At 45.1% G+C, this 23,326-nt stretch overlaps 1 protein-coding gene across 36 annotated transcripts in view; it reads right to left on the bottom strand.

Moving 5' to 3' along the window:
* ARVCF (ARVCF delta catenin family member) overlaps positions 1-23,326 on the bottom strand; it is a 594,486-nt gene that overhangs the window by 289,625 nt on the left and 281,535 nt on the right. For 19 of the 36 annotated variants that reach the window (XM_083589871.1, XM_083589890.1, XM_083589879.1 and 16 more), the window contains one exon: positions 16,683-16,927. The exons of 5 other annotated variants lie outside the window; for them this stretch is intronic. In XM_083589871.1, coding sequence (XP_083445997.1) covers positions 16,683-16,898 — 216 coding nt within the window. In that variant the 5' untranslated portion in view covers positions 16,899-16,927. Of the gene's footprint in view, positions 1-257; positions 1,024-16,682; positions 16,928-23,326 lie in introns of those variants that run through there. 12 more of the 36 variants (XM_083589882.1, XM_083589894.1, XM_083589895.1 and 9 more) reach the window with 9 other exon arrangements.

The following is a 23,326-nucleotide window of genomic DNA, read 5'->3' on the forward strand; positions in this document are numbered from 1 at the left end:
CCTCTCTCCGAAAAGCTGGTTTTAGGTGAGGAGACTTAAAACTGCTTTCTCTGCTTCTCTCTCTCTCTCTCTGGAGAAGAAGAAGAAAAACAGCTCGCCCTTTCTCTAGCTCTCTCCCTCTCTCACACAGGAAAACACTACATGCACACACATAAAATTAGGCGCCATCAACATCAAACACCTTTTCCACACACACACCCAAGAAACCTGAAAAGGCAGGCAGAGAAGACAAGCAGGTGTCAAGTTAATCTACTAACCTGTCTGAGTTCTGCAGGCATTTATGCAAGGAATCAGTTTTGTAGTTCCCACTGGGCAAAAAATATTTTGAAAAAATAGATATTTATAATTGGGAAAAAATACATGAAGTCCCAAATCAATCCGGTTTGCAGGCAAGGTGTTTTAGGGAAGAGATCCGTCCCTCTTGCCTTGACAATCTGGCAGGCAATGGACTCTTTTCCTCTCCCTCCCTCTCTAGTATTTGGAGAGCCCCTCAAATCAATCCAGACGGGAAGCAGAACCAATCCGGAAAGGAGAAAAACGGCCGGCCCCCCCAATCAAACCGGCTCTGAATGAAAGGAAGGAGGAGGAAGGTCTTCACATGCTTTTGATTTCACTCCCTCCCGCCTTTCTCCATTCCTGGGGGAGGAGGGGGAGCAGGAGAGGGCGGCGAAAAGCCCCAAACTGATGTCCTTCCTGTGCTGTTGCTCCTGGAGAGTGCCGATCTTCACAGCAAAGCTGTGGCTTGTGCAAACTCTCCCCGTCCGCTTCAGGGGGCGGAAACTGACAGTCACAGCTGGAAGCTCCACTACAGCAGCCTCTGGCCACACCCAGCCAGCCAGCCAGCCGCTCCAGAGAGGCACGGTCGGCTCACACAGCAGACCCCACTGACAGCGTCGACCCAAGCCAGGCAAGCAAATTTCACTCTCTTTCGAAAGGAGTTGAGAACATGCCGGTTTGAAAGGCAAGGGGAAGCACCGGGTGCAACACCAGCAACAGGTGCCGCACACCTGCCTCCTCTGCGACCTCTTCTGGTGCATTATCCTCTTTCAGAGACTTCCAAACAACACCAAAAGGCGTCTCTGGGAATGTTAATTTTCGTACCTGGGTACACCTACGAAGTCACCCATGAAGGGCATCTATCACTGTCTTGTAGCACGTATTTCAGGAAAATACATGCGGCGTGTGTGCAATGACATAATGCGATGTCACACATGCAGTGCACGCACTCTTGCCCCTGAAACACGGAAATGCTCTCCCTGTAAACAAAATAAAACAAAATATCATCACAGTCAAAGAGGATCTGAGTGCCAGAGGGTGGATCTGCTAGCCAGCCTCTTCTGGATGAGGTTACAGTGGTACTTCGGTTCTCAAACGTAATCCGTTCCGGAAGACTGTTCGGCTTCCGAAACAAATCGAAAACCAAGGCGTGGCTTCCCATGGGTTGCAAGAGTTTCTTGCGCTCAGCGGAAGCCGTGTCTCATGTTTGAGTTCCGAAAAATGTTCAAAAACAGAAGCATTTACTTCCGGGATTTTGGCGTTCGAGAACTGAAACGTTCGACAACACAGGCATTCGGGAACTGAGGTACCTACCACTGTATAATATTTTTTCTCAGATTTGTTTGGCAACCCTCAGGATTCTCCTAATTCATACTGAAAACCTGTGCAATAGGGTGGCTAAAGTGTCCGAGATGGAAGTGTCGATGAACATTTGGCTTCTAAAGAAATGCAAGCAGACAATAACAGATAAAAAAGGGGGGAGAGAGAAATCTAGGAGTGCACTGATAGGGTCAAAACACTAAATTTTTATAGTCCCTTCAACAAAACATTCCACTTTATGGTGCTTCCTTGGTGCTATTGCCACCTTGAAGGGTGATCCTGCACAACATTTATTTATTTATTCAATTTCTTTATCACTCTTTTGCTCAAAGGAGCCAAGGACATACAACAATATCGTCTAAAAATAGTGACGTTCTCTCAGTCAATGATTCCAGGGTTGCTGGGAATAGTATCTGTCAGCCACCAAATGCCTGGCTAAAGTGAAACATTTTCAAATCCCTCCTGACAGTCAATAATGAGGGAGACAGATGCACCACACCAGGGAGGGTATTCCGCAAATGGGGAACCACCACTGAGGAGGCCCTGCCATGAATCAATGCCAACCAACGCAATTGGAAATGAAGCAGGATAGCTATCCCAAAAAATTCAGGTTCAAAGAGTCCTGAAATCAGGATTGCATTATGAAGACTCAATAAAAAATATTATAATTTATTATTTATACCCTGCCCATCTGGCTGGGTTTCCCCAGCCACTCTGGGCGACTTCTAACAAAACACTAAAATACAATAACCTATTAAACATTAAAAGCTTCCCTAAACAGGGCTGCCTTCAGATGTCTTCTAAAAGTCTGTTAGTTATTTTTCTCTTTGACATCTAGTGGGAGGGCGTTCCACAGGACGGGTGCCACTACCGAGAAGGCCCTCTGCCTGGTTCCCTGTAACTTGGCTTCTCGCAGCGAGGGAACCGCCAGAAGGCCCTCGGTGCTGGACCTCAGTGTCCGGGCAGAACGATGGAGGTGGAGACTCTCCTTCATACTCTAGATCAGTGATTCCTAATTTGGGGTCCGGAGACCCCTGGGGGTCCACAGCACCACCCCCTGCTAGAGACTCATTTGTTAATTGCACAGTGAAAGCCTTCCATGGATCATCCAGCCTCTGCTCGCGACCAGTGCCTGCTTGCTGGCAGGGGGAAATTTAGGAAAGAGTTGTTGGATAGCAAGTGAGCTGGGATTGGGCACAAACCTCTGTCAGTTTCTTAGGGCTCTTGCAGTTGGAGGGGGCGGGGGGGAGTGCAAACAACTTGCTCCATGGGGCAGGTTGAAATGTTTATCATTTTTTTAAAAAATGGAAGGGATCCTTACCTCTTGCTCTCTACTTTTTATTCTGATTTATGATTTTCCGTTTTATAAAAAAGGTAAAGGGACCCCTGACCATTAGGTCCAGTCATGACCAACTCTGGGGTTGTGGTGCTCATATCGCTTTATTGGCTGAGGGAGCCGGCGTACAGCTTCTGGGTCATGTGGCCAGCATGACTAAGCCGCTTCTGGCGAACCAGAGCAGCGCACGGAAACGCCGTTTACCTTCCCGCCGGAGCGGTACCTATTTATCTACTTGCACTTTGACATGCGTTCGAACTGCTAGGTTGGCAGGAGCAGGGACCGAGCAACTGGAGCTCACCCCGTCACATGGATTTGAACCGCTGACCTTCCGATCAGCAAGTCCTAGGCTCTATGGTTTAACCCACAGTGCCACCCATGCCCCATATTCAGTTTTATACATTTCAATAATTTCACAATCATTGTAGCATTTCAAAACAGATGGACAGCAGAATCCTACTAAATTAAAAAGCTGGTTGTTCCTACTGGGTAATCAGCAAGAATAAAAAACTCACTCCAAATAAGTACTGTATTTAACTCATTAATCTATTTAAACCAGGGATGATACGGGCACAGGAGGACTAAACTTGTTGTTGCTGCTGCTGCTGCTGCTGCTGCTGCTGCTGCTGCTATTACAAACATTACAAAAATCCAGCTGTTTTCTACTCAGTCTTCACCAAGACTTTATCAAGCCCTGACCAAGCCTTCACCTATGTCTTGGAAGGTGCGAGATCCCTCAGCCAGCAGAACAATATGCTGCAAAGTTTTGCTAAAATGTACCATCTCAGATTACAAGTAAGGAATAGCATGAAATGAAAACACCTTCTGCATATAGAACACTTGCAAGTTAAGGACACAGTTAGTTTTTTTATTATTATTCAGTTGTAGTAAAGCAATGAAGATATGTTTTTCCTACTGTCTGGGGATAGGCAACAACTTTTATGGTCTGTTTTTTAGCATACCTAAAATTCTTTGCTTATTAGGGGCTACCCCACATTTTCTTCCCAAAAAAAATGCTTTGCACATGTACGTAGCTACAATAGAGTTATCAAAATTTTCAAAAGTAGGGGTTCCATGGCTTGGCTTTTGAAAAATAGGGGGTCGTCAGCAATTAGCTAATTGGGAGCCAGTGCTCTAGGCTCTTTTCAGCTCAGATAACCCTTTCACCTTTAAACAAACTAACAAAATCTTTAAATACATTATAAGCAGGAAGCTGGCTAAGGAGACCTTGGATGACAAGGAAGTCAACATTGTGCTAAAGGAGGAAAGGAAGAGGGTTATTTGCATCTTCCCAGCAGAAGATGTAGAGCTGATCTCTGTGCCTAAACTAACTTTTTTGTCAGGCAAGAGATGTGGACTGTTGGCTCTTCCTGCCCTCATGTGGTGGCCCTGCCCTCAGATTTAATCATTCTGGATTAAAGCTTTTAAAGTACATTTCTCCTAAATATTTTTATTGAGTTTTAATAACAACAGGCAGGTACAGAAAGAAGAAATGCAAGAAGGTGTGTGTGTGTGTGTGTGTGTGTGTGTGTGTGTGTGTGTGTGTGATTAGTTTGACAGTGGCATGGCCCATAATTGTCAATTTTTTGAAGACCTTGACCTCTTGTACTTTTTTTCTATTTCTTTTTTTTTCTTCTCACTTTATTTTCATAAGTGAAACTCTTTTAATAAAATATTGGTTTGTTTTTTTAAAAGGGGTTTTGAAGACTTGTGATCTCAATAATCGGGATTATTGATATTTGAAGACTTGGCAAATGGCCTTTCTTTTTTTGGGGGGAGGATCTTTCATAAGTTAAAAATGTCAAGGGCCAAAGTGCTGGAGATTGCTTCTTTGGCATATATAAAAAATAGTTTTATTTTATACGCAAACACAGCAGCTCAGGAGTGACAGCAAACTACAGGTCTGTGAACGTGTCTGGATTTAGTACAGTTCAAAGTTGCTTTTTAAATTCTATTTTGAAATTTAAAAATAGTTTCAATTTGGACCATGGAACCCTTTGAAATTATAGATCACACATCCTTTTCCTTTTGGTGTTTTTTTCCTATTGACTCATTAAATCACATAACTGTATCTTATATTTCTTTACTGACCATTTACTCTCCTTCCTTGGAGGTTTTTAAGCACAGCTTGGATGGCCATCTGTCATGGGTGCTTTAGTTGAGATCCTTGCATTGCAGAGGGTTGGACTAGATGATCCTCGGATGACTCACTCTACAATTCTATGACTCTGTGATTCTTTCTTAAGTGCCATCCCCAAAGCCATGAAGCCAAATCACACCAATGCTAAATCAACCACTAAATGATGTAGACAGCACCATCCGCAAGCAAGCAAGCAAGCAAGCAATATTTTCAGGATATTTCAGTACATTTTCAGGACAGGCAAACTGAACCATTTTGGTTTCCCTTAGCTTCTCATTATTTTCCCATCTTAAGTTTAGTCTTGTACATTTCTGCATCTGTCTGTAATGCTTTTAGGGCCTTGTGAAAATTCACAAGGGCCTAAAATATTTGTGATCCCCGCACACATTTGTATGCAATTTCACCCAATATGCTCATTTCTGTAAAGCGATTTTCCCGAAAAGAACCCATTTCTCTCTGTGTGTGTTTTTCCATGAAGAAGAGGAGGAGGAGGAGGAGGAGGAGGAGGAGGAGGAGGAGGAGTAGTTTGGATTTGATATCCCGCTTTATCACTATGCGAAGGAGCCTCAAAGCGGCTAACAATCTCCTTTCCCTTCCTCCCCCACAACAAACACTCTGTGAGGTGAGTGGGGCTGAGAGACTTCAGAGAAGTGTGACTAGCCCAAGGTCACCCAGCAGCTGCATGTGGAGGAGTGGGGAAGCGAACCCAGTTCACCAGGTTACGAGTCTACCACTCTTAACCACTAAACCACACTGGTATGGAATGGAATGCAGCCCTATATATCCACTTGTGTCCATATTACTTGGCTGAAAAGCTGCATTACAAAATTCAGAGAAGGGCGGATTTCAAAGGATGTCTCCCTTTCAAATCTCAGAATGTTTGGGAAAGTGCGAATTAGGTTTACCTTTGAACATGAACTGAGTCAAATTTTTCCCCTTCTCCAACTGGAAGCCAGAATTTTGGGAGTTCCAACTCAGGTTTCCCTCCTCTCATCCACAGCACTCATGGGCTGGCTTGGGTCAAAAGTCACACAGTCTCAGTCTTATCTACCTCATGGGGGCTGGTGCTGGGAGAAAATGGAACAATCCCATGCATGCTCCTTGGAGGAAGAGTGGGGTGCAAATGTCCTGAATCCTGAAGACATTTCTGAAGACACACTGAGAGCCAGTGTGGTATAGTGGTTAAGAGCGGTGGACTCGTAATCTGGGGAACCGGCTTCGCGTCTCCGCTCCTCCACATGCAGCTGCTGGGTGACCTTGGGCCAGTCACACTTCTTTGAAATCTCTCAGCCCCACTCACCTCACAGAGTGTTTGTTGTGGGGGAGGAAGGGAAAGGAGAATGTTAGCCGCTTTGAGACTCCTTAAAGGGAGTGAAAGGTGGGATATCAAATCCAAACTCTTCTTCTTCTTCTTCTTCTTCTTCTTCTTCTTCTTCTTCTTCTTCTTGTGTGAGCCTAGCTAAGGGGTCCAAAAGACCCATATTCTCCCTTGCCAAGCGGGAGAGAGATACGCAGCCTTCAACAACAGAAAAAGCCAAATCCGGAAGTCAGGTCACATAGATTGCTGTTTATTTTTAGGGAAGGCATTTTCACACTGCAAAGCTCCCTTCTTTCATCCTTCACTCTCTCTCTGCCTCCTCTCATCTCCAGCATCTCCTATGCTCCCCCCACCCTCAGCTTCTCCTAGAAAATGCTTCCACTGTTTGGAGTAATCACGTGCTGGTTGCATCAATCAAATGACAAGCATCGCAGGGAGGAAGGAAGCATTTCCAGACCATTCATCCCGACTTCTCGCTTTCAAATAAAACTCTCTCAGAGGTTGCATCTGGACTATTTTGTGTTCTACCACCAGAAAACTAAGCAGCATAATAAAGACCGGGGGGTGGGGGTCAATTCTCCCCCTCTCCATCCCGCAATAGTCTGTTTGCAACTACAAACATCTTGCAGAAAAGACCCTGTGCTTTTAAATCATTTAAAATAAAACAAATCTCAGCTGCTCAGATATTCTTTTCAAGCTGTAGCAATATGATGGGTGCTTAGCTAGAAGAGGCATTTCCACCTAGACACGAATTCGCAAATGGTATCTTAAAATAGACGGCGAAGGGAATAAATTCACACAGGCATGGGAAGAAATTCACAGAAGGAAGGGGAGCAAGGAAACGTCACAGGGGAAATGAAGACCAGGCAGCCATGAGGCTCGTGCTTAACTCACGACTGGCCCTTGCTGCTCAGTGGCGGGGAACACATTTGGCATGCCAAAAGACCTCCCAGCATCTTTTTTTTTTTTAAATAATATTTATTAAAGTTTCAAAAAAATTACAAAAATCAGGAAAAAGAAAAAACAGAAAATACAAAATACAGAAAAAGTAAAAACAGTTAAAATGAAATCCATCTTTCCATAACTTATCTTTCATTTACTTATTTCCTTGACCTCCTCGCACCTCCCTTTTTTGTATTCTAGTTCAATTGATTGTTTCAGCAAGTCCTTTCCATTCTTATCTTATTAATTTATCTTAATATATTGTAACTTTACATTCTGACCTGTTAACAATCCCTTCTTCCTTAACCCTATATAACATTACTGCAAAAACCACATTACTTCATTCCAACATCCTTTTAACATTCCTTAATTTTACAATGTTTCTGTAGATAGTCTTTAAATTTCTTCCAATCTTCTTCTACCGACTCTTCTCCCTGGTCTCGGATTCTGCCAGTCATTTCCGCCAGTTCCATATAGTCCATCACTTTCATCTGCCATTCCTCCAGGGTGGGTAGATCTTGTGTCTTCCAATACTTCGCTATAAGTATTCTTGCTGCTGTTGTTGCATACATATAAAAGGTTTTATCCTTCTTTGGCACCAATTGGCCAACCATGCCCAGGAGAAAGGCCTCTGGTTTCTTCAGGAAGGTATACTTAAATACCTTTTTCATTTCATTATAGATCATCTCCCAGAAAGCCTTAATCTTTGGGCACGTCCACCAAAGGTGAAAGAATGTACCTTCAGTCTCTTTACATTTCCAACATTTATTATCGGGCAAATGATAGATTTTTGCAAGCTTGACTGGTGTCACGTACCACCTGTATATCATTTTCATAATATTCTCTCTTAAAGCATTACATCCCGTGAACTTCATACCTGTGGTCCATAACTGTTCCCAGTCAGCCAACATAATGTTATGTCCAACATCTTGAGCCCATTTAATCATAGCAGATTTCACAGTTTCATCCTGAGTATTCCATTTCAACAGCAAGTTATACATTCTTGACAGAATCTTAGTTTTGGGATCTAACAGTTCTGTTTCCAATTTTGATTTTTCCACCTGGAAACCAATTTTCTTGTCCAAATTGTATGCCTCCATTATTTGATAATAATGAAGCCAATCTCCCACTTTGTTTTTTAGTTTTTCAAAGCTCTGCAATTTTAATTTATCTCCTTCTAAGACCTCCCAGCATCTTCAGGTAAGGTTGGGAATGTACTTGGCTAAAATCATGGACAGATAGGTAGAGTGATTGCTCTTGCACTCAGATTCTGTTGCCAGTTGTCTAAAAACAGATAGTGATGGGCCTAGGCATGCCTCATAGGGGAGAGCATTCTGCAAATGGGGAGCCACCACGGAGAAGGTCCGTTCTTGTGTTAGCAAGGCCCTGTGAATACATCTAGGACAAGGGTCAGCAAACTTTTTCAGCTGGTCCACTGTCCCTCAGACCTTCTGGGGGTTGGACTATATTTTGAAAAAAAATATATATGAATGAATTCCTATGCCCCACAAATAACCCAGAGATGCATTTTAAATAAAAGGACACATTCTACTCATGTAAAAACACGCTGATACGTGTCCGCGGGCAGGATTTAGAAGGCGATTGGGCCGGATCCAGCCCCCGGGCCTTAGTTTGCCTACCCATGGACTAGTTGGGCCACTGACCTCACCTAGCAACTCTCTTCTTACCTTCTTATGACTTATGATCAGGTCAGTTTAAGGCAGCAACCAATACAACTCTTAAGGGCATGGCCCACAGCTTGGTGGTACAGCACAATATTTGCACACGAAAAGCTCCAAATTAAATCTTTTGCATCTCCACATCAGGCTGAGAAAGGCCCCTCAAGAGCTGCTACCAGTCTATGTAGACACTACTGAACTAGACAACTTGCTACATTTTTTAGATCTGCTTTTCCTTCCCAACCGCTGACCATGTTTTTGAAGCTCCCGTTTCTCTTCACATTAGGCTGGCACAAGGAAAGGAGAGGACTAGCTCTTCCCTTTTCAGAAATTCAAGATGAAAAAATGTAAAAGGTCTAACCTCTTCCCCACCCTACACACCAGCACTGGATTCACCAACCCACACCCTCAAACTGGCTCAGTAAATTGTCTGCCTCCTTGCCCCTTGACTTGACGGTCACAAATAGCTTCTCCCACATCCTTGAAAAACATTTAACAATCTATTGTCGCTCCATTAGGCAATGCTTCTGATTTCCTGTTTAATCTCTCTCTCTCTCTCTCTCTCTCTCTCTCTCTCTCCCCAGTGCCATCCTGTCCCGTAAACTACTCCATAAACCCACAACAAGATCCTCTGTCTTAAGCTTTCCAGTGGTCCAGCAAAGATGGCTCAAAACCAAGGGTTTCCATCACTACTAGAAGCTGTGGACATATGCCACGCATGAACCATTAACAACCTTCACCATGCACACACATGTAGTACAATACAACCTTCCAAACAGCTGCTAATTATGGTTTGATCTGGTGATTGGTCCTCCTGGTCTTCATGTGCTGCCTGTTCTGCACAACTGCACCTGGGTCCACAGGCAACAGGCAGAAAAATAATCAAGTGGTCTTCCAAGACCCTTATAAATTTTATAGTGGTAAAGTTGGGTTTGGAAGCCACTGCTCTAGGTGACATCTCTCTCTCTCTCTCTCTCTCTCTCTCTCTCTCTCTCTCTCACTGGCCCCATCTTCACCGAACATCTAACAGTATCATACCACTTTAAATAGTCATGGTTTCTGGGAGCTGTAGTTTGTTAAGGGTGCTGGGAGTTGTTAGGAGACCACTCCACTATTCCCCTCAGAAAGCCACAATTCCCAGATTTTCATGGGAAGAGGGACTGATTATTAAACTACTCAGAACTTTAGGTCTCCTAGCAACTCCCAGCACCCATAACTGTTTAAAGCAGCCTTTCTCAACCTGTGGGTCCCCAGATGTTGTTGGACTACAACTCCCATCACCCCTAGCTAGCAAGGCCAGAGCTCAGGGATGATGGGAGTTGTAGTCCAACAACATCTGGGGACCCACAGGTTGAGAACCGCTGGTTTAAAGGGATATAATACTGTTTATGTGGGAGAAGCATGAGAAGAGAAGACTCCCTGGAAAAGACCCTGATGTTGGGAAAGATGGAGGGCACAAGGAGAAGGGGACGACAGAGGACGAGATGGTTGGATAGTGTCTTCGAAGCTACAAACATGAGTCTGACTAAACTGCGGGAGGCAGTGGAAGACAGAAGTGCCTGGCGTGCTCTGGTCCATGGGGTCACGAAGAGTCGGACACGACTAAACGACTAAACAACAACAACAATGCTGTTTGAAATGTCTAGTGCAGATGGGCTTCTCTCTCACTCTCTCTCTTTCTGTCTCTCTGACTTAAGCTCTATCACAACCCCGGTGCTTTCCAAAATCCTAATAAAGTCAATGAATATGATGCGATTCTCCTTGAAGTCACTTAGAGGTTCTTTATCACAGCAGATGTGGAGTCTAATCATCCACAGGTCTACTCAGACCAAACTATCCAATGTGCCTTTGCTCCAGAGAAGTGCGCAGAGGATTGCAGATCATTTGTTTTTGTTTGCAAGGACACTTCGACATATCGCCTGGTCCTTTCATCTTAAAGGGCACAGCAACTCTTCCTAAGAATCACAACAAGGTCTATCACAGGGTGTGATCTCAAATGCAAGAGGTTCACAGCTCAAAAGAAAAAGGGAAATCATTATAACAGTACCGACACCTACGGAGTCCAAAGAGGATCATGAACCTCGGCAGACTGATTGATCTGCAGCTACCCCCTTTGACCTGCCAGGTGTGAGAAACGGAGAATCTACATTTTGCCGAAGGAAGGAGCCAGCACAGCTGAAATATTCAGGTCACGGGTTTCCTTAGGGAAAAGACTGGCCACTGGAACAGAAATAAACTTATTATTTAATTCCCCATTCCCCAAAAGCAATGGGAAATTTGGGGTGGGGGAAAGAGTTGCAAGGTCAGATTCCCTTGGAGGTTGGTCCTTGTATAAACAAAAAGCGGAAAAGATAAATTTATAACATAGGAATATTGCCTTCTCCTGAGTCAGATCTTTGGTCTGTCTAGTTCAGCACTGTTTACTCTGGCCAGTACCAGCTGTCCAAGATTTTTGACAGGAGTCTCTCCCAGATCTACCTGGAAATACCAGGGATTGAACCTGGGACCTTCAGCACACAGGACATCTGCTCTACCACTAAGCTACGGCCCCTGCTCTAAACCATAGTATGATTAGGACCTCAGGATCATATGAACTGCCATATACTGAGTCAGATCATTGGACCTACCTAGCTCCGTATTATGTACTATGATGGCTGGGATAGCTCAGTCCATAGAACATGAGACTCTTAACTTCAAAGCCATGGGTTCGAGCCCCACATTGGGCAAAAGATTCCTGCAATACAGGAGGTTGAACTAGATGACCCTCATGGTCCTTTCCACCTTTACAATTCTGATAATTCTATCAGATGCTCTTCAGGGTTTCAGGCAAGGCTGGCTCTCCCAGCCCTACCTGGAGACAGTAGTGCGACTCATGCAACACGTTGGCGATTAATAGACACAGAACAATAATTATACATACTTAATCAACCTTCTGAGAAAAATACAAAACATTAAACAAAGCCACAAAGACTTGCGAACTACCCAGCCTAAAATGAACTTATAATGTCTGGTTTCAATAGATTTTTCAAATGCTTAACTCGGTCTTTTAGATAAGCTCATGAAGATACCAACAAAAGGTAAGTTCGGTGATATTCACAATACCGAGAGATGCTAGTAGAGTTGTAAAAAGGTAAAGGTAAAGGGACCCCTGACCATTAGGTCCAGTCGTGACCGACTCTGGGGTTGCGGCGCTCATCTCGCTTTATTGACCGAGGGAGCCGGCGTACAGCTTCCGGGTCATGTGGCCAGCATGACTAAGCCGCTTCTGGCGAACCAGAGCAGTGCACTGAAACGCTGTTTACCTTCCCGCCAGAGCAGTACCTATTTATCTACTTGCACTTTGACGTGCTTTCAAACTGCTAGGTTGCTAGGAGCAGGGACTGAGCAACGGGAGCTCACCCCATCACGGGGATTTGAACCGCCGACCTTCTGATCGGCAAGTCCTAGGCTCTGTGGTTTAACCCACAGCGCCACCCACATCCCAGTAGAGTTGTAGATAGATGTTAATAAAGTTGTAGACAATGAAGTTGTAGATGACAGGGTGCCGCCGTTTTGCACCTGTTTTGCCCTGTCAGTCCAAGTAATCAAAAGGCCGCTGTTCGCCCCGATGGGGCCCTTTAACTGTGGCTTGCAGGTAGGACACTCCCAGTGTAGTTTTCCGGGCTTCTTCAGTGGTCTAATCTCAAAGTCTTGATGTGTATATTGATATTCAGTCTTATAGAGAATACTCTTTCTTGGCTTATGCTTAAGAGACTGATTTGGAGACAGACAGAGCTATGGTCCTTCCCAACTACTGTTGCAGAAAATGGATAAAGTTCTCCAACAGGAACAGTCCTAGTCCCAAAGCAGAATTCTCAGAAACCCCTTAACCCCCAAAGAAGAAGATAAACCCAAGTAGCTTTTTTGCCCAGTTTCTGTCACCTAACACAACCAGGGTCTTTTTCAAACTCTCAGTAGCAGTTTCTGGGTCTGCCTTTGAAACTAAAGCCTAGTTCACACATGTATGCTTGGCACTTGATTACTGCAGTACCAAGTGACTCTCTTTGCACCTGTGATGGAACCCTTGCCATTGTTAACCCCACAGAGAGGTCTGAAGATACTTGAAAAACCACACACAATGAAGTTGTTTGTTGTAGGAAACACATAACCTGGGTAGAAAAGTTTCTAGTTCTGGTCTGTCTAGAGAAAAATGAGGCACCCATGCCTGCTCCTTTACTCCATCAGAAGATAAATAAAGACGACATATCATCTTGAGGTTTGAAATAGAAGCAGGAGGAGGACATTGTAAAACAGGGTGTAACCTGTTAGGGCTGGGAGGGTCAAATTTTGGTCTTGCTCCCCCCACTCATGCAACAAGGCAGTGTGTGCCCCACAGGTTCCATATTGAAGTACTATACTTTTGTGGCCCACTTAGAATGAAAAGTTGGACCACCCTGTTTCAGAGGTTCAACCGTCTCTCGCTTGGAGCTATCCGTGGTCCTGTAATCCCTCAGCAACCTTGCCTCCTTCTCTATGGGCTTCCAGCACTGGACCCCAACATAACACTGGACCCAAATCAACATGAGGCCAATTGCAAATATCACAACACAAGATATTCACAAAGAGAAACCAAGCCTTCACTTCTGCTCTGCAGAAAAGACTTGGACATGCATTTCAATTCAGCCAGTACCTAGAGCACTTGGTGCCCCCAAAAACAAAATCTAGACCTTGGAGAAGTTGACACAAGCCTATCCGCCACTCCCATTTTGTTGACTTTACTCAAAATATGTTCTCGGGGAACAGAATGCACACTAAAAACCAAATCTCATCACCAAGAAGTGCTCCAATTTACAATAGTACTGCGTAGGAGAGTCGGTCTGGAGTGCATTGCTGGAGTATGAAGGAGCCCAGGAACCCCAGGTAGCAAGGTGGGGAGGACACCCTCCATGCTATACAAGAAAAGGTGTAGCCTATATGTGCAGCAATATGGGGTAGCAGAACAGACTGCATTACCTGAGATGGCAGTTGGATTGACCATTTACTGAACATGCTGCAGAGAGAACACCAGCACAGCTGTTTCTATTTGGCAATGGGGTCATAATTCAGTGATTTGCATGCAGAAGGTCCCCAGTTCAATCCCTGATATCTTCAGGTAGGGCTAGGAAAACCCCTTGTCTAAAACCCTGAAGGGATGCTGGCAGTCAGAGTGGACAATACTGAGCTTGATCAGGCATAGGCAAACTTGGCCCTCCAGATGTTTTGGGACTACAACTCCCATCATCCCTAGCTAACAGGACCAGTGGTCAGGGATGATGGGAGTTGTAGTCCCAAAACATCTGGAGGGCCAAGTTTGCCTATGCCAGAGCTAGGTGGACTAAGTCTCTGACCATACAAAGCAGCTTCTATCAGATACCCATCTCCCTACTATGCATTAAAAATAATAATAATAATAATAATAATAATAATAATAATAATAATAATATGTCCTGTGGCAATTTACAAACGATAAAAGCAGCTAGAAACACATTTTTTAAATTGCTTTTACAAATAGTACCCCCGGAAAGGTGAGGACAGTTTAAAAACAACACACGATTGGGTTCCAGGTCACTGCGCACATCAGTGGTTGGGCATAGGCCACCTCCACCGTTGCCACCTTCTGGGGCCAAAAACGATGCACATCAATTGGACACGCTCAAAATGGTCACTGCCATTCTTAAGAAAGAATGGGGGGGGGGGTTAAATAGGGGTGGAAGTGAAAAGCAGCCCAGCGTAGAATAAGCATGCTCATTGGGCAAAGAATGCCGATTGTCCTGAATCAATGGATTCAAAAAACAAGGAGATTCCAAATAAACGTTAGGAAGAACTTCCTGATGCAAGAGCTGTAGTCCAAGGACTACCTTGGAAGGTGGTGGACTCTCTTTCCTTAGAGGTTTTTAAACAGAGGTTGGATGGCCATCTGCCAGGGATTCTTTAGCTGTGATTCCTACGTTGCAGGGGGTTGGACTAGATGACCCTCGGAACCCTTTCAAACCTTACACTTCTATATGGCTGCTGAGGTGGGGGACAGGAAACCGGGGTGGCGAATTGAGTATCCTGGAGAGGAGTGTGTCCAGGTGACTGAAACTCTGAGCATGAGCACTCCTCATTGCCGTGATTTGTTCTAGGTCTCCCTTCAGTTTTAACAATCCTCAGTTTTAGTGGCCCTGAGCCTCACGCGCATATGCCCAAGTCTGACACTCCAGATAGTAATAATAATAATAATAATAATAATAATAATAATAATAATAATTTATTATTTGTACCCCGCCCATCTGGCTGGGCTTCCCCAGCCACTCTGGGCGGCTTCCAAAAAAATATTAAAATCCTCTAATACATCAAACATTAAAAGCTTCCCTAAATAGGGCTGCCTTCAGAAGTTACCTTGCAATATATGCAGCTTCTGCCCTTGCAGTCCATTCCAATCTTTTCACAACATCCAACTACCTCATTTCCCAACATGTGTTGACCAGGCCTAAGCTTGAGCTCTTTGAAGGATGTTATATATAATGCATATATCAGCAGAGTGCATTGATAAATAGCCGGGTTAAGACCGTCGACTGAAACGGTAACGAAACTTAAGGTTTATTCCAAAATTTAGAGACGATGTGAAAAAGCCAGAAGAAGGAAGGAGGGAAGTCAGCTCCTAGGAGCAAGTATAAATGTAAAATGTAATGCAATATGTGTATGTAATTAAAAAACCAATAAAGATTATCTTGAAAAAAAGAAAAAGAAAAAAGAAACTTAAGGTTTATTCCTCCTAGCAAACCAAGCCATCTTGAGTACAGGCTTACACCTGGCCATCACGGAGTAATGAGGTTAACGAAAAAAGGCAGGTCCAACACTAACACCGAAGAAGCAGCAGGAAGGAAGTAAAGCCTGAGAGAGAAAGCAATCTACAGGAAGTTAATCAAGAAGGAATCAGCGAGGGAAGAAGAGGTTGCCTTTCCGTCTACTGCCCCGCACTGGTTCAGGAAACAACCGACAAAATGGAAAAAGTGGCTGGTATACAAAACATGACCCACGAATAAATGTCTTTCATATTTACCGTATTTTTTGCTCTATAGGACACACCCAACCATAGGACACACCTTGTTTTAGAGGGGGAGAACAAGACAAAAAATTCTCCCCCTCTCTGCTCAGCACACCTTCAGCGAAGCGGCAGGAGAAACGGAGCCCCTTCCATTTCTCCTCCCGCTTGGCTGAAGGGGCGCTGCGCAGCTCTCCCTCTCTGCTGAAGCCAAGAGAGTCTTGCTCTCCTGGCTTCAGCGAAAGGAACCTGAAGCCTGCGAAGCGCAGAGGGAACTCGCGCTGCGCTCCGAAGGCTTTAGGTGGCTATCCCTGAAGCCTGGAGAGCGGGAGGGGTCTGTGCGCACCACCCCCTCTCACTCTCCAGGCTTCAGCGAAAGCAACGCGAAGCCAAGGAGCGCGGAGGGAGCGCTCCCTCTGCGCTTCGGAGGCTTCACATTGCTATCGCTGAAGCCAAGGAGCCTGCATTCGCTCCATAGGACGCACACACACTTCCCCTTAATTTTTGGAGGGGAAAAAGTGCGTCCTATAGAGCAAAAAATACGGTAAATGGACGTTGGTGATGGAGACAGGGGTGTGGATGATGCATAACGCAGAGGGGACAAGCAATAAGAGCAGGCAGTTTACCTGCAGGACCAGCTGCTGCCAGGCGGTTGCCAGGGGCTGAGCACTGCCAATGTTGCACATGGTCACTCGGTCGGAGGGCTGATTGGCGCGTTCGAGTTGCAAGGAGACATTGCGCCGCTCCTCTTCGAGGGCCCGGGTGAGGCGCTCAAAACGAGCCTCTTGCTCCTTAACGGATGCCAAAATGCTGGCAGCAGACCTGATATCATAGTCTTCCATGACTGGGCTCAGACTGTCTTGCCTGTTCACTGATATGGGCCAATGACAAAGGTCAGGGAAAGGGTGGGGGGAAAGGAGACACAGGTCAGAGGTCAGGAATGAAAAGGAAAAGGAAAACGGCACAGGTTAATTAGTCTGCGACATCATATCTATGCTCAAAGGCAAAAGGGCTGAATCCAGCTAAGTTCTAATCAGAACAGACGAGTTGAAATTCATAGGCTTAGCTTAGGACACATCCACACCATACACTGAAAGCACTGCAATACCACTTTCAACTGTCATGGCATATCCCAAAGAATTCTGGGAGCTGTAGTTTCTTAAGAGTGTTGAGAGCTGCTAGGAGACCCCTATTAACTTCATGGAGCTGTGATTCCCAGATTTCCCTGACAAACTACAGTTCCCAGTTGCATATGTGACGGACTTGTAAAAGGGTAAAAGAGTATTGGGAAATGACCCATAATGAATTGGGGGGGTGTTTAAAAGTACTTTCCCAAAAAACCAGAGTCCTTTCTGTTGGGGATAATTCAGACTGAAATTCCCAGGTGTCAGGAAAGGTTATTTATGTATGCCACTACTGCAGCCCGTGTTTTGTTAGCCCCAAAATGGAAAACGAGCGAGGTCCCAACTAAAGAAGAGTGGCAACTTAAGTTGACAGAATCTGCGCAGCTTGCAGACTTAACATATAGAATAAGAGAACAAGAATAACATACGTTTAGAAAAGATTGGAAAACATTTACTGAATATGTGGGAAATAATTGTGTACAGCTGAAAACACTGGCAGCATTAAGATAAAATCAAAAGTGTAAAAAAGTTATGATGGATGTAATAATGGAATACTGAATGGTATAGTTTCTGTAAAATATGCAGGGATTTATGATATGTAAAATGAACCATGGGGCCAGACGTTACCTAGTGTTTAAAGTAGCATCATAATGCTTTAAACATATGATGTGAACATGTCCTTAGTCATGTCCAATGATTTCAATGTGTCTTCTCTGATCAGCACTGGATACAAACCCAAGGTGGTGGTTGTTGTTTTGTTCATAACGTTTAGAAAAGGTTTAATTTCCAGACACTTACTTAATGGCATTGCACCAAATCTTTTTTTTAATTTTTATAAAGACTATGTACACCTTGAACAGAATTCAGATTTATCTCAACATGCACTGTTCCCCCCCGCCGCCGCCCCAAGCTTTCTGTCTGACAAGCGATTCTCACACTTTTCATGAAAGTAATTTCACTATGCAAACAATAATGTACTTTTAAGAATACATTAGCTTCCCATTTTCTTCTCTTTCCCCCTCCTCCCCCCCACCTCCCGGCCGACCAATTATTTCTATAACTTTCATTCACATCTGATGCCTTTGCTTTTAATAGATGGACCAGAATTAACTCTTTTAAGCTGCAAAAGCACCACACCAGAGGACTGCTAGCGGCAATATGAAGCTTCAAGGTTGACTGAGACTTGCTGCGACTTCACAAAACAGCTGGGAGAGGAGTTCCCAAGGCTGAGCTGCTCTAACACATGTTTTTGTAGATGTTTACAATGGGGGTTCTTTCACCGGAAGCTTCCCCATGCAAAAAGAACCCAAAAGCATGATGTCCACCTATAGATCAGTGCATGTTATATTTGCACAAGCATGTATGGCTTGAGCATTGCACCAAACTGGGAGTGGATCTTCTTTCCATATGTCTTGAGATCTGGCCTGAGGGTTGGCCAACCCTACAAGGGCCACAGAGGTGGGTGTGGCCAAAGCGACCAATAAACATTGCCTTGTGCACACAGGACACAGGCAGGAAGGGCCAGCACACCCATAAGGCATGGTGAGGAGGTTGCTCAGGTCAGTAGGCTCTGGAGAACTAGGAGGGACAGTGCAGCTGCAGTCCCTGCCCACTCAGATGCCAGCCAGTTGTCTCTCGCCAGCCCACTGCCAGGGCCTCCTCTCCCAATTGTTGGAGGTTTGAGGAGGAGGAAGAGGAGGCAAGGGTTGCTATGGGGGTGGGCAGCCCTTTTCCAGTCCCCCACCCCACCCCAGTTTTGCATCCCGAGCCTGCCCTAGGCAGGCAAATGAACATGCAAAGAGGCACTAACACAGGCAGGCAGGTGTACCTACCGACAGGCAGATTTGCCCTTTATATACAGTGCCCAAAGGGGGACGGGGAGAATAGATTATCTCCAGTTTTCTATTGGTTCTCCCAGGAAGTGACAGCTGAACTCTTAGCCAATACAAATGACACATTTGGTAGGCAAATTTTCTCTGGCAGCTAAGAAGCTTCGCTCCAGTTGTGGTGATGCATTGTGATTTTAAATTTTTATGCTGTAAGTTACAGACTTGTGTGTTGTTTGATTTTAGAGGAATGTCTTGCTTTCTGTTGTGAAGGCCTTTGGCTATACAGTGGTAAAGGTAAAGGGACCCCTGACCATTAGGTCCAGTCGTGGCCGACTCTGGGGTTGCAACGCTCATCTCGCTTTATTGGCCGAGGGAGCCGGCGTACAGCTTCCGGGTCATGTGGCCAGCATGACTAAGCCGCTTCTGGCAAACCAGAGCAGTGCACGGAAACGCCGTTTACCTTCCCGCCAGAGCGGTACCTATTGATCTACTTGCACTTTGATGTGCTTTCGAACTGCTAGGTTGGCAGGAGCAGGGACTGAGCAATGGGAGCTCACCCCATTGCGGGGATTCGAACCACCGACCTTCTGATCGGTAAGTCCTAGGCTCTGTGGTTTAGACCACAGGGCCACCCGCGTCCCATATACAGTGGTACCTCGGGTTAAGAACTTAATTTGTTTGGGAGGTCCGTTCTTAACCTGAAACTGTTCTTAACCTGAGGTACCACTTTAGCTAATGGGGCCTCCCGCTGCTGCCGCATGATTTCTGTTCTCATCCTGAAGCAAAGTTCTTAACCCGAGGTACTATTTCTGGATAAGTGGAGTCTGTAACCTGAAGCGTTTGTAACCTGAAGTGTCTGTAACCCGAGGTACCACTGTATACAATAAGTTGAACTGATTGACAAGTGGGTATAGACATGCACATGTATTCAAGACAACCCTGCACGTACTCTTCTGCCAATAAGCGGAGGGGTGTGTTTGCCCCCCTCCCCACTGCAGCACTGGGAAGAGAGGAGACTTTTCTCTCTGCCTAGCTCAGCACTGCAATGGGAAAGAAAGCGCTCCCCTTCTTTCTTCTCAGTCTGGTGTGGTGCTATTGCAAGACAGCTTTGGAGTTCAGGAGTTCAGAGATCTAGATTAATAAAAGGAAAGGAAGGAAACAGGAAGTCAGGCCCCGCTGTCCTTCCTGTTTCCTGCGTCTCCGAGTCCTTGTGGAAATGGTCACACAGCAGAGGAAGAAGACGTGCTATTGCAAGCTAAGAAGAGGCGCCCTATTTTGGCAGAGGGTTGATGGGCTGCTACAGGCTTCCTCAACCTCGGCCCTCCAGATGTTTTGAGACTACAATTCCCATCATCCCTGACCGCTGGTCCTGCTGGCTAGGGATCATGGGAGTTATAGGCCAGAAACATTTGGAGAGCCAAGGCTCAGGAAGCCTGGGCTGCTAGGAATGGCTTTCCAGTGCTATGTGAATGAGCATGTGACTCATGCACTCCCTCCTTCAGGAGCATGGAAGAAGCATCTCCTTCCTAGTTGAAATTAACCAGTTTCTTGGTGCATTTGAACTGAGGGACTGTAGTTAGTTTAAACCAGGCACCCCCAAACTTGGCCCTCCAGATGTTTTGGGACTACAACTCCCATCATCCCTAGCTAACAGGACCGGTGGTCAGGGATGATGGGAATTGTAGTTCCAAAACATCTGGAGGGCCAAGATTGGGGGTGCCTGGTTTAAACTATGGTTTAAACTTCCCGCTAGGCATCTGGCTGCAGCACTAGATGGAGGTCTTCTTATGTTCTTAAGATCAGCCACAGCTTCACCCTGGCATGCTTCAATAAAGCATAAACAAACCAGAGTTTCCTCCAATTCATACTTAACAAGAAGCTGCTGTTAGCTAAAAGGGGCAAAAGGATGCTTCTGATATCCTTCCTGAAGTCATGGCAGAAAATAGGGAAAGTGGGGGGGTGCGAGCCCAAAGGTCAAATCTGCTCATTCACATAACCCAGAAGGGATAGATGCTCATGAACAGGTTCAAATGCAGCTTGCTAGCAATGTGTGGTGGTCAACCAAATTTTTGATAAATTCCTTCTTGTGCTGTCTGCCTGGTAGGGGCCAGCTCCAGGTTTGAGGCAGCCCAAAGTAGGGTTCCTCCAATGTGGTGTGGTGTGGTGTTTTGTCTTGTAGCATGGCAGACTTTCTTTCTTTCTTTCTTTCTTTCTTTCTTTCTTTCTTTCTTTCTTTCTTTCTTTCTTTCAAAGCAAAAAATCTACAAATGCATTTGAAAATATTCACATGCTACAGCATTTACACTGAGAGCCACTAGCTCACTAGCCCTTATTGAGAGGATAACAGCACAATGTACACTGCAAAATGTGACAGCTGTTGTAAATAAGACAACTGACATATTGCAGAGAGGCTAAGCATGCTTACATGCACACAAACCCAGACATCAAAACGTAATAGTGAAAGAGAAAGATACAGCCATTCCAGTTATCAAGATTATTTTTGGGTGGGATGCAGGAGTTGAAATCCTGCACAAATGAGAGGTATACAATTCACCTTCTGAAGAATCCCAGCTTCTGCTTAAAAAAAAAGTTTCTAGCCATTATGAACACACGCATACAATGCTTAAATGGTTGCATTCAATGCCTGCTGAAAATCTCAGAAGCATAGGAAGTGCTGAATAGATTTTCAGCTGCCAGAGGGATGGCCTTCAGAGCCAATCCTCAACTCCTTTCCACATCCCAGCAGCATAAAATCTCAAAATTGGTGTGTGCCTGAATATTTCATGGAGGTCACAAAGCCCAGCTTTTCTGGTTGCAGAATTTTTACTCTAACGGTCTCTTATGATTAGAGGGAGGTGAATTCCAGTGGTGACCCTCTTGTTGGTTTCCTTAAAGCAGAGAGAAATATGGGGAGCAGGATGACAAGGTAAGCTTGCTGGAGACAGGCACGATCTTGGCATGCTCTTTCACATCTCATTAGCAGATCGTCTGCATGCACAAGCTAATCAGCAAGGATTGTCACAAGCTGGAAGAGGCAATTCATGCAGCAGCCTGCTTTGAAACATGGTTAAGCAGAGGACACTGTGGCCATCGCCTCCCGCAAAGGAAGTGTAGGGGCTGCTGAGTATATCAAATGATTTGGAAGAAAGCAAGGAGCCACACAAAGGAATATATTTCTGATCCCTCTTCAAAGGAATGTCAGCGGAACCACAGAAAGGATTGGTGCATAATCCTCACCTGCGCAGAGGCACAGGGTGAAAATTAACTTTGCGTTGACCTGGCAAGGTCGCTTGGTTGCTGCAAAGTGAAATGGCTCCTGCAAAATGGTACTATTTCTGTGCAGAGATGGCCGAGCACTTTAACTGAGACTCTTTTCTCTGGAGTTGCAAAAAAAGGGGGAGGGGGAGAATGGGATCCTGTAGCTTTGGCAGAAGTTGATGGTATACATGGAAGAAACACTGGGAGCTTCACACACACATGGAAGCATATGGAGCTCCATTGAAGAGAGCGGAGCTTCACTCAGAATATGGACAGCAAAGTCAGACACAGCAAAGTCGTCACTCAGAGTACAAGTAAAGGCAACATGAGCATCTTGTATTTGACTTCTGGGATGAACTGGGGTTCCTGGTGTGGTTGGACCACTTCTGTGGCCTGCATGTTCTGTGCATGCCTGACAGCTTCATGTCCTGGGAGTCTCAAAAGCTATCGACAAAAAATTCTAGAGCTTCTTTTACCTTGTCAGCAGGAGGTGTTTGGATTTGGATTTGATATCCCGCTTTATCAATACCCGAAGGAGTCTCAAAGCGGCTAACAATCTCCTTTCCCTTCCTCCCCCACAACAAACACTCTGTGAGGTGAGTGAGGCTGAGAGACTTCAGAGAAGTGTGACTAGCCCAAGGTCACCCAGCAGCTGCATGTGGAAGAGCAGGGAATCGAACCCAGTTCACAAGATTATGAGTCCGCCGCTCTTAACCACTACACCACACTGGCTCTTCTGCTTTAAAAGTTTCTATCATGTGGTTGCATCAAGAAGAGGAAACACTAGTAATACATCTTCTAGATTTCCCTCCTGTTTTTGCACCTGCATGTTGTGTCCCATTGTTCATCTCACAATCCCCAGACAGAAATGTTATAATTGCATTTGTGGACTAAAGGGAGCCCAGTCAAAACTGGGGGGGGGACACCCTTTTTCAATTGTTATTGCTTCCATGCATTGTTTGTGATGAAGGTTAAAAGGACATTACAGTTGCAGGTTTAGGGCCACAGACTTTCTGCATCAAATTAGTGATTTGCACATATTTTTAGAATAAAAGGTGG

The sequence above is a fragment of the Podarcis filfolensis genome (genome assembly GCF_964270895.1).
Source record: "Podarcis filfolensis genome assembly, chromosome: 16".
In the NCBI taxonomy this organism is placed as follows: domain Eukaryota; kingdom Metazoa; phylum Chordata; class Lepidosauria; order Squamata; family Lacertidae; genus Podarcis; species Podarcis filfolensis.